We start from the raw sequence: 14,490 nt of genomic DNA on the forward strand, positions 1-14,490 counted from the left end.
AGATAAATGGAGAGTACACGGAGAATTGTTCTAATTACAGTTTAGATCAGATGTATCCCGTTTCCCGAATTGATTGAGCTGATCGGCGAGTGGGGAGAAGAGCGAGGTGGGAAATGGATAGGGACTCAGCTTTTTGGAGGATTATTCGATATAGGACTGGTTCTTATAGAACTGGTTATAATAATGATAACTCAAAATTGAATAGGATGAGTATTAGAATGCGGGCAGTCTTATATTAGATAGTTAACAAAGCCATAACAATAGTATTCATTGCGTTCCTATTATAAATCTAGATTCCTAGTAGTATATTTCTTTTTCCTAAGCTTAGATCCATTGGGTCTTTAGGGGTAGACTTCAGACTAGCAAATCATAAAAACAGAATAGCAATTATTCTCTGGGATAAAGTTTTAGAAATGATAAAACGAATATAGTAGATTTGTTATTAATATTGATGGAATCGGTTATTAAGTTATTATAGATAATTAGTATATTAACAAAATTCACAAATTGAAGTGGGGTTATATAACAGTATATCTTATAATTCATAAGAGATTTCTTGAAATAGGAATAAGGTTAGAATATTATTAAGCATCTCTCCTTTTAGAACAAATCTTTGGAATTCTGTAAAGAAGGTGCTAAAATCGAGATATCTTTGTTTCAATATATATAATTTATTCTATACATTTTGTATTCGATTAGAATCCCCAAAAACGTTTTCGAGATATTCGAGAAATGTAGTATAATTAATGAACTGAAAAATCCTATAGGAGATTTTAGATAATATAAGCTTGTATACCTTTCCAGTAAGTCTTCTAACAATGTAAATTAAGTGGGCAAAAGTTGTCAGGAATCTATTATTATTCATATTCAATTTTCCATATATCTATTAAATGAATCTACACAGATCAAAACGAATACCATCAAATTCTTTCGGATTGGGGATACGCTCACTTAATCGAATAATCGGAGCAGATACAGTAGGTTCGGGGACAAAATCAGTGGAAATTTCGAGGGATATAATTCCAAACGAGTAGGTATAGTAAATATGGATTTGGTAAGGCGATCGAGTAGACAAGCGTTTTGAATAATAACCTACTTGTACAGAGCGGCTTGAATACATTTGTGGACTAGGGATTCGGAAATTTCGCATTCGAGTAATCTATTGGTTTCCTCTAGTTCGGTATAATATATAGATATTGACTAAAGGTATTAATATTAAACCTGGGGGTTCTCTAATATAGAAGCACCAAATTCTGAGGAATCCCTAGACCAGCCAGGTGGATACAAAGCAATTATCATGAAAGCAATGTTTTAATAGGTAGGAGCTATATAGTATTATAGGGCAGGCGGGTGGGATAGAGTTCTAATAACTTTGTCTTAATTTAGTAAAGTTATATTGATTCGGATAATAGATTCAGATTGAGGATTAAGATATAGCTTAAAGAGCTATAATATAGAATCTTCCAAGTTGAAGATATACAGGATTTTGCTAAGCGAGCTAGCCCGATCAAGCTCTAGCTCACTTGCGCTCCGGCGCGAGCGCCCAATTCGGTCCCCTCCGAGGGGACCAATATGTCACGTGATCTCACACCGTGACATTTAGGATCTTAGTAATTTTAAAATATTTTAAATTATCAATTCTTATAGATAATAGTAATAGATTATATTATTTAGGAATAGAATTATTATATATAGGGTATAGCAAATTGATATGAAAACAAGGTAAATTCTTATAAAAATAGAGAATTCTAATTTATAGATATAAAAACTTATTAGACTCGAAATCTTAAATAATTCAAAATTCTTTTAATCAAGTTTTTTTTTCTGAATATAAAGTTTTAATATTTCTGATATTCAATTAAATTAGATTATTGAAAATATATCAATAAATAGAAAAACAATGGGAATCAGTATTTTTTGAATATCAGGTTTGATTAATTGTTGGTTCGAGAAAGATACGGAAGACGTGGTTCCCACTATCAGTAGGCCCATAAATGTCTATTTGTATTCAATCTAAAGAGCTAGCTAAGTGGGAAAATAGTAGGCCTTATATAGGCACTACTGAAAGAGCTAGTCTCTTTTGCATTCGCTTAATCCCTTTAATACAGTAGCCATTGAAGTGAAGTCATTCCTTTGAAGTGAACACCCTTGTTCACACAGTAACCTTACTTCAAGCTTGAACTTCTTCACATGTTATCGTGCGGAAACAACCAAAGCCGAAGCAGAAAACTGGTTGTGATTTAATCAAAATTGATACAGCTGAATTGAAACAATCATGGAGCACCAAGGGGACAGAACTACAAGCGCGATTGTCAACTTTGCTCCCGATGGCGACATAATTTTAGTTGTTGGGCCAGAGATGAAGAGATTTCGCGTTCATTCATTATTTCTCAAGGTAGCTTCCAAGCCTTTCTACGCCATGTTCAAATGGGAATGGCAGGAAGGCCAAGATTTGCTCCATCGGGATGGTCCCAAAGAGATAGAACTTCCTGCAGATAATGCAGCTGCTTTGGAAACCATACTTGCCATTATTCATCACCAACATAATGAGATTGCTAGAGGTATTACTGCGAGTCAAGTTTTGGAGGTTGCTATTGTAGCGGAAAAATACGATTTTCTCGGTGCCATGAAATTTGCCAGCGAGTTTTTGCTCCGGATTGGTGCCAAAGATCCGAGTGATCAAATGCGTCTTGTTGCGGCGGCGTATCTTTTTCGAGATACACGAGCGTTCAAGGAAATTACAAAAGCTTTGGTACTCAACTATCACGGTTCTTACCTCGATCTTGCGTGCGATGAAGTTGAATCTGCAATGAGCTGGAGGGTATTTTGTAAGTATCTCACCGATGATTTTGGGTCCTTGACTGATTCTTTAATGTAAAGGTCTACTCGAAGCACAGAGGAGCTACGCAAGGTCAGAATTTGTCAAGCGCTCTTAGAAGAAATGGATTCAGGGAAATGTGCTTACGGCTGTGATTTCACTTCCCGATATGCATATCCATACCTGAAATCACTGGAGAAATATAAGCTTTGGCCAAATAAGCTATGTGATGTCTCCCTCTCCAAAGCGATAAATTTGGTGGAGAGTATGCCTGATCCAATCCATGAGACGGAAAGCGGTGCATGTTGTCATACGAACTTTCATACACCTTCATGGCCATACAAAGCAGGGCCGGTTCGGCAATTGAAATTTTTGTGTGAAAAATTTGGACTTTGCTTGACCTGCGTTCGAGATGGTGTGACTGCTACTGTGGGATGTGACCATGACAATGATTAGCATCGAATTGGAGTAATAGTCGGCCGCTCAGAAAGCCGACTATAATGGGGTGAGGGAAAAGGAAATTTTTGTCTCGGCTTTTCCTTATGAGGGACTCGAGTGATGCAGAGCCGTAAGCAAAAGAGAAAATATGGGTTAGTTTCTCGATCACATGAAAAGCTAGTATTGATATAGCTTGTATGGTTGTTTTGGGGGGCGTATGGTAAGGATACTACATACGCATAGCATACACACGTTTAGGTAAGGCATTTGAGTCAACTAGATCGAAACGATGTTGTGAAAAATTGCAACTCCGGAGCGAAGTACTGAGCCAGCCTGACAATGTTAGATTCGTTGATTTTCATGCCATTTGATTCTCACAAATCGTGACAGCAAAACTGAAAGCAAGGGGAAGGGAAACTTTTGCAGTATAAAAGGTGACTTATAACATAATTCAATATCATACCCTAATGATGCTGTCTGCATTTCTTCAAATCCCTTTATTCATTTATCTCACTCATCTCACTCGCTCTACATCGCCACTGTCGGGAATACGCCCATTTTCACTGTTGGGGGCAATGTCATTCCTCGAATAGAAATTGGTCCTGCTCACACAAGTTCTATCTGAAGATTCACTGTACCAGTGCTATTGTGAGCTCTCGAGTCGACGATGAATGCCTATTATGTCTCATTGCCAAATCTCTCCATATTATTATGTTAATATGTTGTCTTCTGTTTCAATACTTCAACAGCTAAGGATTGAGGACGAGAGCTCTAGAGTACTGATAGAGCTATGATACTCACTAGTGTACTGAGAGAAAAGCTATGAATACTGTGCAATGGCCGTTGTATTTGAAAGGGAGAATAGACACGGTGTCAGAATAGTTTAGATATCAGGTACGTGTATTCAACTTGATTGATGTGCCTTTCATTATCGAATAGGACCAAATCTCCAATTCTATCAATCATTCACACTCTTTAGCTGAAAAATACGCTCGTACTCAGAGTAAACTTTATTCTCCCTAGCTTTAGGACTTCTATCTCTATTTTGGCGATGAAACCGCAGAGTGCTCTCGCCTGCCACACACAATACAAGGTTAGTCTTAGACGCATTCAACATCCAGGACTATAATTGGATGCAAGCAACCTTGACAATGGCTGTGATTATCTTCACAGCAACGGACTCTTGAATCAACTTGGCGGATGTGGGACTATTCCCAAATGGAAGTTTGAAAATATGACAGTGAACGCGAGTAATCCATATGAATAGCATGCTTCGGGGCAAACGACAATCTGGCAAAAGGGCTGCATTGAATATGCGATTGTCTCTGCTGGCGCACCTGCGGGGTCGTGTAGTGGTACTGGATGACGGATTGAGCTTGAATGATCCCTTGATCTGATTGCATAGCTGTCTTAGTCTCGTTTTAACTGTCGTCAATTCCATATTTATGCTCTTGATTTCCGGCAGCGCTGTTCTTGCTTATATATATGTTTTTGCTTTCAAATCTTGGCTTCATGCACCGTGCGACTTCCTAGCTTATCTCATTCTGCTCATTCTGCTCACTTTAATTTCTTCTTTTCCTAGTGCTCGAATTAAAGCATTTTTCAAGCATAACGTTCCTGGAGCTCATGTGCTGTGATTCCTTTTTGAAGCCTGCTTGATAACGTTTAGGGTAAGCGAGTTATAAACTTGAAGAGATAATAGTCTGATGGGACTGTTACTTCTGTGGTATACCAGTTTTGTGATGTTCCTCGTAAACAATATATGTTCTTTAAAGTTTGGGTTGACAAAATCGTCTTGAAAGTTATGATATGCGGATGTCATGCGTCATTCATCCTATTAATCTCCTAAATTATCCACATGGTATAAAATATCGCCTCACGCCTCAATTACCCGGTCATGTTCACAAGAACGCTACATGACAGATATCCTCAATCCCAATAATATGTCCATTGCGGCGAACCCATAGCTTGATCTGCCCATCCTTTCCCCGTTTTATTGCCTCCAGCGCCCGCGCATACAATCAATGGTAGGAAATGTTCTTGTCCCTTCTCAGGATGCGCATCCTCAGCACCGGTCCATTGCCTCCAATCTTCTAGCCTTTTACCGCGTTCTTCAGCATCGGCTATTTTCAGTGTTTCTGTCAACCGATATGACCATTCATCATTACGTGCTTTGTATGCAGGAGTATTCATGACACCAGAGAACATGAGACGAAGGTTATGAAATGTCGGCATGCCACTACCAAGAATGGCGATTCCGCGAGAGCGCAAAGGTGCCAAAGCCTGGCCCATAGCATAGTGTTGTGCAGGAGAATTCGATCGTAGGACGGAGACTTGCACGATGGGGATCTGCGCTTTGGGAGCAATCAGGAGGAGGGGAATGAATACGCCGTGGTCCCAGCCTTTTTGGAGATTGGTGGTCAGTAACATGAATCAAAATGATGGCATTCAGTAATCAAACCTCTTTTCTCATCCAATACCGGTTTCAAGCCTGCTCCATCCAGTAGCTCAAAAACCTCCTTCGCTACTTCTGGACTTCCGGGTGCAGGGTACTTTAATTTATATGTTTCCGATGGAAATCCAGAGTAATCATAATATAAATCATGATGCTGAGCGCTGCTTATATGAGGACGTGTCTCGGTCCAATGCGCAGTAACTAATACAATAGCCTTTGGAGGATTCGAAGTAGAGGAATTGGGTGAAATGCCTAGTATTTTTGGAACACGAGTGCTCATGGACTTTATGAGTTCGGCATGGCCGGGGTCGTTCATAACGGGCATAGGACCACCACCATGGCAAACGGATATTACCGGAGCAAGAGGAGTGGAGCTTGAAGTCGACATGCTTGAGATTGAAGAGATTGAAGCCGGACAGGTAGGTTGAAATATGTTGCTATATTGATGGCAGACTTTTAGTAGAGTTGTGGCTCGATGAAGGATGCGCATGAGGTGCAGGAAGAAATGCCCAGAAAGTAGCAGATCAACAGGATTCTTAAAGTTAGACTCGGCAGATGTTAGTAGGTAGCAAAAGGGTGTAGAGCAAAAATTATATATGGTGTGTTCAGGGTCTTTTTTGGATCTGGTGGATGACCCGATCTGATTACTGAGAACGCAATGCGGGGTAGAGATAGCCCTGGAGATTGGTAATGATGTGAAATCAATTGTGTAAGCCGCGCTAAAACGCGCTTAGGCGTTCACACACCCCTGTGTCGTACCCGTGCTCACCACTTCAAGCCTAATATCTATGCTCATAAAAATCATTAACCTTACCGATGTATACGGTTTCCATCTCCGGCTATTTTGTCAAATATCATACTACATATCACTATTTCCGTGGTATATTTTCTATCCAAATCAGGATTAGCGTTCTGAGAATCTCCCTTCGTTCCTGGAATCTTGAGCTGCTATATCTAGTGAATCTAGGTCTATTTCAGATCTTGCCGCACCTTTGTGTAAAATAAAGGTGGGATCTTCACCCTGATCCCTTTTTGGAATTCTAGAAGATCATATTTCATGAGAATGATAGACATTGCAATCGCCGGAGTACTTTAAAACAGCTTCCGTGAATTAAAGTCTCTCTCATCGTACTTCTCTGTCTGCTGCTGTAGTTGTCTCTTTCCTCCTTTTCATCGCTTCAGCTATGCCCCCGATATTGGATAAATATTTCAAGAGTCTCTGCCCTTGTAATTGTCTCTGTTTAAAAATCTTCGTAAATTTCCAGTTTAAGAAGCGAAATTGGAAAAAAAGATGGACACATGACAAACAAAAGTTACACCATGACTCGGAAGAACTTTGACGAACTTGCGATAGCTTGGGATGTAAGAATTGCAGTGTACAGAATTAAGCTAGAGCTCCGATGATGAGAAGACGGCATTACATCCTGAGCTAACCAACCTCATTAGTTGCGAAGAAGAAGCAGGCGCCCGATTTCAATTATACAACTATAGTAGTGTGAAGTTATTGCCAGTTCAGTTCGTGGAAATGATGGAATCTGCAGGTGAACTTATCGCTTCAGTGGTGCACTAGAAGCATCTGGACTAGTGCCTTGATCTCAGTAGAGATTGCATCTGAACTCCCTACTTTCAACGAAAGATGTAACCAATGATATGCACCTCACTTCAATTGGGTTTTCAAGACGCTGGGCAAACGGATAAGTCGTTCTTTGCTTTCCGGGCGCCGTGTGGTTTTATATCCAATAACTAACTCTGTGTCCTCATCCGAATAGGGAAGATGAGATCCGTCTTGAAAGGTTAGAAGAAGTCACACAACTGTTTGTGAGATGTCAGTTTTGATAACTTAGTCTGTAGTTCTTCCCCTCACCCCCCACATGATAGTTGGTCCAATCGCTGAGTTTTGATAGAGCATGAACAGATATCAGGGAAGAACTCTCTTACAAATGGATTCAATAAAGAAACTCTAGTTCCTGGCCAGACCTAATGAAATAGTTCAACAGGCTCTTTCGATCACGCTTTCCCAAATCTGATGTTCCAATCTAGTCCAGAAGATTTACGCGAGAATCCCTAATTTAGCGTGGCATTGCCGATCCACGTCACCCATACAAGCTTTTTTAGTTTAAGCTAGTACTTGGCAGAGAGCATTTTCGATAAGAACAGCTATTGGAAATCGCGCAGAAAGCGACGTTGTACTCATGGTAATCGGAACACGCAAGTGGCGATAGACTAGGAAATTGACTTTTCGGGATCAGATGAAAAGACAGATATGATTCGGGAAGAACATCTTCTCGCCATCACTAAACAAGTAATATTATGTACATGATCACATAAAGTATAATTGCGCGAAGAGAACTGATGGCCTTCTTTTATGGGTTTCCACATCAAGAATTGCGTTGTGAAGAGTTTCATGACAGATCTACATCTCGAATCTATGAATTTTCGATTCTATCAATTCACTGGAAAGTCAAAATGATCAAGTGTTCAGTGGAGATGCAGAGTTGGTACTAAAAATTCCAACGTCAATGATTAGTGAAATGACATCGCTTAACATTAAAGAGAGAATAAGAAGCGATAGGATAAATTTAGTGGTCGATTTTAAGTTTGTACTATTGATACCTAGATATATCTAGTACATGATGATCATTTCCTAGGCGAGATCTAAGCGATTAAAAATTATTCGAATTGAAACGAATCACACTTTAAACACATCGCATCACCAAAAACATAACTCGAGATAAAAAAAAATTAGATCAAGAAGTTTAAATATAGCCTCTTCATATCCCAGGTCAAGCCCAGAAGTACAATGAGACCCACCTCAGAGACAGTGTAATACTGAGGGGTTCCAAGTTTCATCATCCGATGTTAATTAAAACGCTCGGCATTCATAAAACTTGCCGGGGGATGTCAATCCCCGGGCGATAGCCTACGATCCCCACATCCGGTTCGTTCAATTGTTCGCTCGTTTTCTCGTTCGCTCGTTCGTTCGCTATTCTTCGTATCGTCCTACACCAAATTGCATTTGACCTGCACAAGTACGACTACCTGCTGCCTTGCAACCTAGATGCTCGATCGTTCGATCGTTCGCTCATTCTTCGGTCGTTCGTTATTCTTCGCTCGTAGTATCGTCCTCCACCAAGTTGCATTTGACCTGCACAGATACGACTACCTGCTGTGCCCTGCAACCTAGATATTCGATCGATCATTGGTACTGTCGTCCTTCATCTTCGTTCCCATCTCCTTCTCCTCCTCTATCCTTGGACTTTGAAAAAAATTTGAAAGGGGGGGGGGGGAATAGAGATACTTATAGACTTTGGCATGCGCTAGTGCTAGCTTGGTGATCTGGAAATCCCCCCTTAGTCTCGTTAACTATTAACCAATAGTCTTCGCGAACCTCTTTTAATGATTGAAATGAAGTTAGCCTTTTGCAAGAGCGAGTGATCCCACTAGTTGATTCTTCACCCCCTCGAAATTTCTCACGTCTTATCTCTTCTGAACCTGTAAAATATTTTCCGGATGTACGAATATCGCTTACCCCAGCTCAAGTTCTAGCATTAATGTACGTATTAATGAATTTTAACCATTCCAATGATAGAGTCAATCTTTCTATTTCCCAACATCAAATTCGTAATCATGGTATCTAGAATTGTCTTAATTGATATCTGTGTTCATATTCATGGGACTCATTACATGCAAATAAACCCAGAAACAAACCTGAGTATGATAAGCTTTGCAAGATCCATTCCTCCCCTCAATAGATTTATACAATAACTACTCATTCACTGGACAAACTTCGTCACCCCAAAGACTCATCTCAATAGAATTAGTCCTTCCTTCAATTGCAACAATACGAGAACGATAATCTAACTTGAGGCTTTTCTTATTATTGTTATGTGTACATTTAAATTCATATATCAACGGTTGATCTTGCTAACTGAATATCATTTTTTCAAGCTGCAAATTCCTTTCTCCGTGTGCACATTTTCTTTCGACATTCTTCCAAGTTCCAATTATGCATTTTAACCGTAAAATTTTGTGGGGAGAAGATCTACGCCGTAGATTACTCAAGAAATCCTTCCTAGTTGATACCAAACCATCAGGATTTCCCCAATCTACATGCTCATTCCATTTGTATGTGTCACGCCCACTTTTTTTTTTTTTTTTTTGGAAATGATTCCATGACTGACGAATTCACCTGGAAGAAGAAATTGCTTGATAACAGATAGACTTCAATAATTCAGATAGTTTTTCTTTCATGATCTAAGAAGGATTGAGATTATTTTATGATGAAGAACATTAATACATGCGACGACTAACCGGCTTAGGGTTTGTTCAAACAAATAGCTTAAAGTCTTTTCAGAATTTTGAGACTAATTGCGGGGTTCGTCTATCGTAGAACGAATTCTCCTCATAAAGAGCACAGTCGTTAATAAATCGCTTACATCCAGTAGCGTTATGTAGTAAGCGATGTCGGTTGGAGTCTAGAGAAGTATGAGTATGGAGTATGTTATCTTTATATCCTAGTTCATTATCTGTAGAGATATTTCAGTAAATGAATCACACAACAAATTTCGAAGGAAACTTTTTCTTCGAAATATAATCCTTTCGCGATCGATTTAGATTATAGTTATTAAACCAAATTGATTGCAATTGCCTTTAAGTAATTCTGATTAGTAGTTGTTGTGATATTGTTGTTGGCATTCCAAATACGAAATGTATACAAAAATTTGTGTAAAATTTTCATCTCAAATTATCAAAATAAGAATAAGATCCTCAATATGAATTGTCTCAATAATCTATCAATATTTGGGGATACAGTTATGATGGAGGCTTTTTCTGAAGCCTTTATTATATTAAATACTTATCCTACTGTTATTTTAGATATCCTAATACCTTCAAGCCCTTCCCCGCCTTCTGAAAACCCTCAATTCGAAATCTATAGCTCTATTCTATCAACTAATCAGTTAACCAGTTTTAGAAGAAGAGCTGAAGAATTCAATCTATTTAGTAATCCTTTTATTACTCAAAATACAATCAATATTATTTATATATTCAATCAGAATAAAAAATGGTACTCTATAATACCTCTTAGTAATCAGAATAAACAATCTAGAATACAAAACAAGATAACTATATCAAAAAAAGCAATCCTAAAAATAAAAGATCTTATAATATTAGCCTCAACTCTTTCTCAATCATGTAATAAATAATCGAAGCTATTAGATCTCCTAAAGATCTTTAAAGAATATACTGAAAAAGGAAAGCTTATTATTATCTCCAATATCATTACTTCTCAAATTATCTATCTAGAATCTGCTATATGGAAAATCGAAATTCAAGCTAAAGCCTTTACAAAAACTCCTTTACCTATCAATATACCAAATATTAAATCAATATATAGTAATAACAAAGAAAAGAGAATAGAATTTAATAGGCAAGGGATAAACAATTAGATCTACTTTAATAAATAAAAAGATCAAAATTATACAAAACACTTAATCCTAATCAAACCAGAGATTACAAATATTATCTTCTTTTTATCTATATCAATACAAAACCAAATAAACAAAGCATTTCAGAAAACTAAAATCAAAGACCTAATTGTAGTAGCAATAACCCTATCTCTGAATAGTAATATAATAATTATTACAAATATTCCTTTTATATTATAACTCCTAATAGAAAAAAAGGCAATCTAGAATAATCTTATCAAATTCAAAAGAATTCAAAAGAATCAAGAATAGTATAAAATTATTATTTACAAAATCCCAATAAAAGAATTCTCAGAATCAAAAGGAATAAATCTCATTTTAAAGGAAATCAAAACCTTTAACCCAGATTTCAAGCCTATAGAAATCCCTTTTTGACTTACATTATTATCAAAAAGAACTTATTAACAAAAAGGAGCTATAATAATTGCTTTTGTAATAAAATCAGAAGTAAAGCTAGCTATTCGGAAACAACTATATATTACTAGTATTAATATAAAAGTAGAAAAATTCTATAAATTCAAACCAACTATACAATACCTAAAATACCAAGGATTTAAATATCAGAATATATATTGTAAAAAGAATCCCTCCTATAAACTTTGTAAAGACAAACATATAATATTAATATACTTATATGTGATATACAATATCAAAGGAAAATTCTATCAATATTTTATTATTCAATACTTGAATTATTAAGAAAATCATACAGCAAATTTAAAAACCTGTGAAATCTATCAAGTAATCCAACAAAAAGCAAATAATACCAATATATAAGTCATACCAATATTCGAATCCTTCAAATAAATCTTAATAGGAGCTTACAAGCTATAGAGAATGTTCTATAGCTTGCAATAGAGCTTAATATCAATCTTATTATGATTTAAGAACCTTGGATTATTAAAAATTGAATCGATTATTCAACTTTAAGATCCATTGTACACTCCAATTTCATACAAACACTACCAAGATTCGATTTTAATTTTCGATTTTATATATTACTTTATATTTCAAAAATATTTCAGGCTATAATCAATCTAGTTTCTAAATCTTTAATAGACTCTGATATACAAATTTTTAGCTACCAAAATAGAAATGAAACCTTTCAAATTATCAATATTGTTAAAAGGAATAGAAGTTACCGGTGCTAAGCACGTGTAGTGATTAGTAATACAGCTACCTAAACGGGCTAGATTAGACGAACCATAGACAGACATATTGATCCCCTTATATAATACTATGGGGAGATTAATATGCTTATACGCATAACTATATAGTCAATATAGAGGCCTCTTCCACCCAATCTTCTAATAGGTTATGAGACCCGATTAGCATGACCTTTGGATAGAATTGATGTGATCAATATTACATCCAGCTCGCAAAGCTGAAGAAATACGTGGTATTATCTTATATCCAGCTCGCAGAGTTGAAGAGTGTGTGATATTACCTTACAATTAGTATGTGGTACTACAATCGATCATCACTACTAATTCGTGGAATTGAAGAGTATGTAGTGTTATTTATACTTATATATTTATAATCACAAATCTGTATAGTATTGTCTATACAGAAAAAGGGGAGGAAAAAGAAAAACTCTGCAAATTCTCTACACAGATATCAAAATGAATAATATCAAGGAGCAAGCTAAGTATATTCTAACTTTTATTTAAGAGATTTACAAGAGATGGTTCTGGTAAATAAAAATACAATTAAAAGGAAAGAATTGGTTTTATATAATTGAATTTATACTTCAGGATTATATTTTTATTTATTTATTTATTTATTTTAATTTACATTCAGGGGGCAAGCTGCAGGGGCTCGCTACGACCTCCCAGGGGGTACTAGGGATGGACTATGCTAGCGGGGGTGCCGGCATAGCTATGTGTTCCGTTCTTCTACGGCTATGATGCAGGCTGGGGGAGAAGCGGTTAGAAGTGTTGTATATACTCCTACCACTTATTTTCTGCTTATAATATCGGTACTGTTCAATTCACTTCATACTGGATAGCTCAGGTTTATGACTGGCCAAAGGGTTCTATATTATTAGTTTTTGTTTAGTATAGTTTATATATAGTAATAAAAAGGGGAAAACAGCTTTAAAAGGGATGTAGCCCTAATTGACAATAAGAAAATGGGAGATCAAAGGATTTCCGGAAAGATTGAGTATAGTTATTCAAAGTGATTAATGATTATTAGGAAGATTGTGAAATCTATTAGAATCTTTAGAAAAAAAGAGAGATAATCAATTACACCCTTTATATCTTACAGAATTAAGTCGAATTTGTTTGATCAATTATTGAATTGAGTGTGAGAGTGTTGGCAGAGCATTAAATGCTCAGGTTCTTTGTTGTATCCACAAAAGCATTCTAAAATAATATTATCATACTAAAAGTGTTAGTGGTAGAATATAAAGTCCCTGTATCCGATTCTGAATACTATTAGTCGCTAAAGAATAAAACAGGGGAAAGCAAGTTCTTCAGGTTCCTTGACTTGATAGTTGAGGTGCTAATGATAGTATTGATTAGCAAGGATAATCTCATTTCATTTTCACTATCTCTATTCTACCCTTTATCTAAAGGTTCTAACTGTTGAGTTTATTCTATTGATAATAAAAAGCGATGAGTTGTTGTTCTCGATGCAATCGCTGCAAGCGCCCAGATTGGCAAACCAATCAGCCTTCTCGTTTCCAAGGATTCCAGTATGTCCAAGCAACCATCGGATTGCTATTTGCCTATTCCTCATAATCTTATAACAGTGTAGAAACATCTATTAGAATGAGTCGGAGGCATTGCCCCTGATACACCAAATAACTGAAATGCTGTCGATGCACATAGTGATCTACCCAGCCGGCTCCAATCGAATAATGTATTCCAAACCTTTTAGAATACTCACTATTTTGGTATCGAAAATATGCGAGAGTGGGTTGATCACTTTATAACTGGATGCTATTGGAAATTGTCCCCGGTAGATTATATAGCTGTAGCCAATTATCTTTTGCCCTTGATAGTATTGTTTAATACTGTTCGAGAAAACTATAATATAGCTATTAGGCAAATAATTCTATTATTATATGAATTCAAATATAGCTATTTCTTTCTTTATATTTTCTATAAGATCTTTACAACTCTTTATAGAGAAGTACAATAGGAAGAGTATTAATTTCAATGCTTTCGGAATCAATTCAGTTAGTCTGTGAAGGTTGATATTATTTATTTTATATTAAAATACTTATATTAAATAAATTACTAATAGATAATTTTTGTTTATCTTATAGAATCGGAATATAAATCTTA

At 36.5% G+C, this 14,490-nt stretch overlaps 2 protein-coding genes across 2 annotated transcripts; one reads left to right on the forward strand and one right to left on the reverse strand.

Moving 5' to 3' along the window:
- Positions 1-2,275: 2,275 nt before the first annotated feature.
- On the forward strand, positions 2,276-2,936 carry EAF02_007279 (uncharacterized protein; the record flags this gene model as incomplete). The annotated part of the gene is made up of 2 exons (XM_038903327.1): positions 2,276-2,828; positions 2,881-2,936. The coding sequence occupies 2 exons, from the start codon at positions 2,276-2,278 to the stop codon at positions 2,934-2,936; spliced, it is 609 nt and encodes a 202-aa protein (XP_038756806.1).
- A 2,127-nt stretch (positions 2,937-5,063) lies between these two features.
- Positions 5,064-6,201, reverse strand: EAF02_007280 (uncharacterized protein; the record flags this gene model as incomplete). Its single annotated transcript, XM_038903328.1, has 2 exons — positions 5,064-5,658; positions 5,718-6,201. 2 exons carry the CDS (start codon positions 6,199-6,201, stop codon positions 5,186-5,188), a joined length of 957 nt encoding a protein of 318 aa, XP_038756807.1. The 3' UTR covers positions 5,064-5,185.
- Between the last annotated feature and the right edge of the window lie 8,289 nt (positions 6,202-14,490).

The sequence above is a fragment of the Botrytis sinoallii genome, assembly GCF_014898435.1.
Source record: "Botrytis sinoallii strain Bc 23 chromosome Unknown BSIN_012, whole genome shotgun sequence".
Lineage (NCBI taxonomy): Eukaryota > Fungi > Ascomycota > Leotiomycetes > Helotiales > Sclerotiniaceae > Botrytis > Botrytis sinoallii.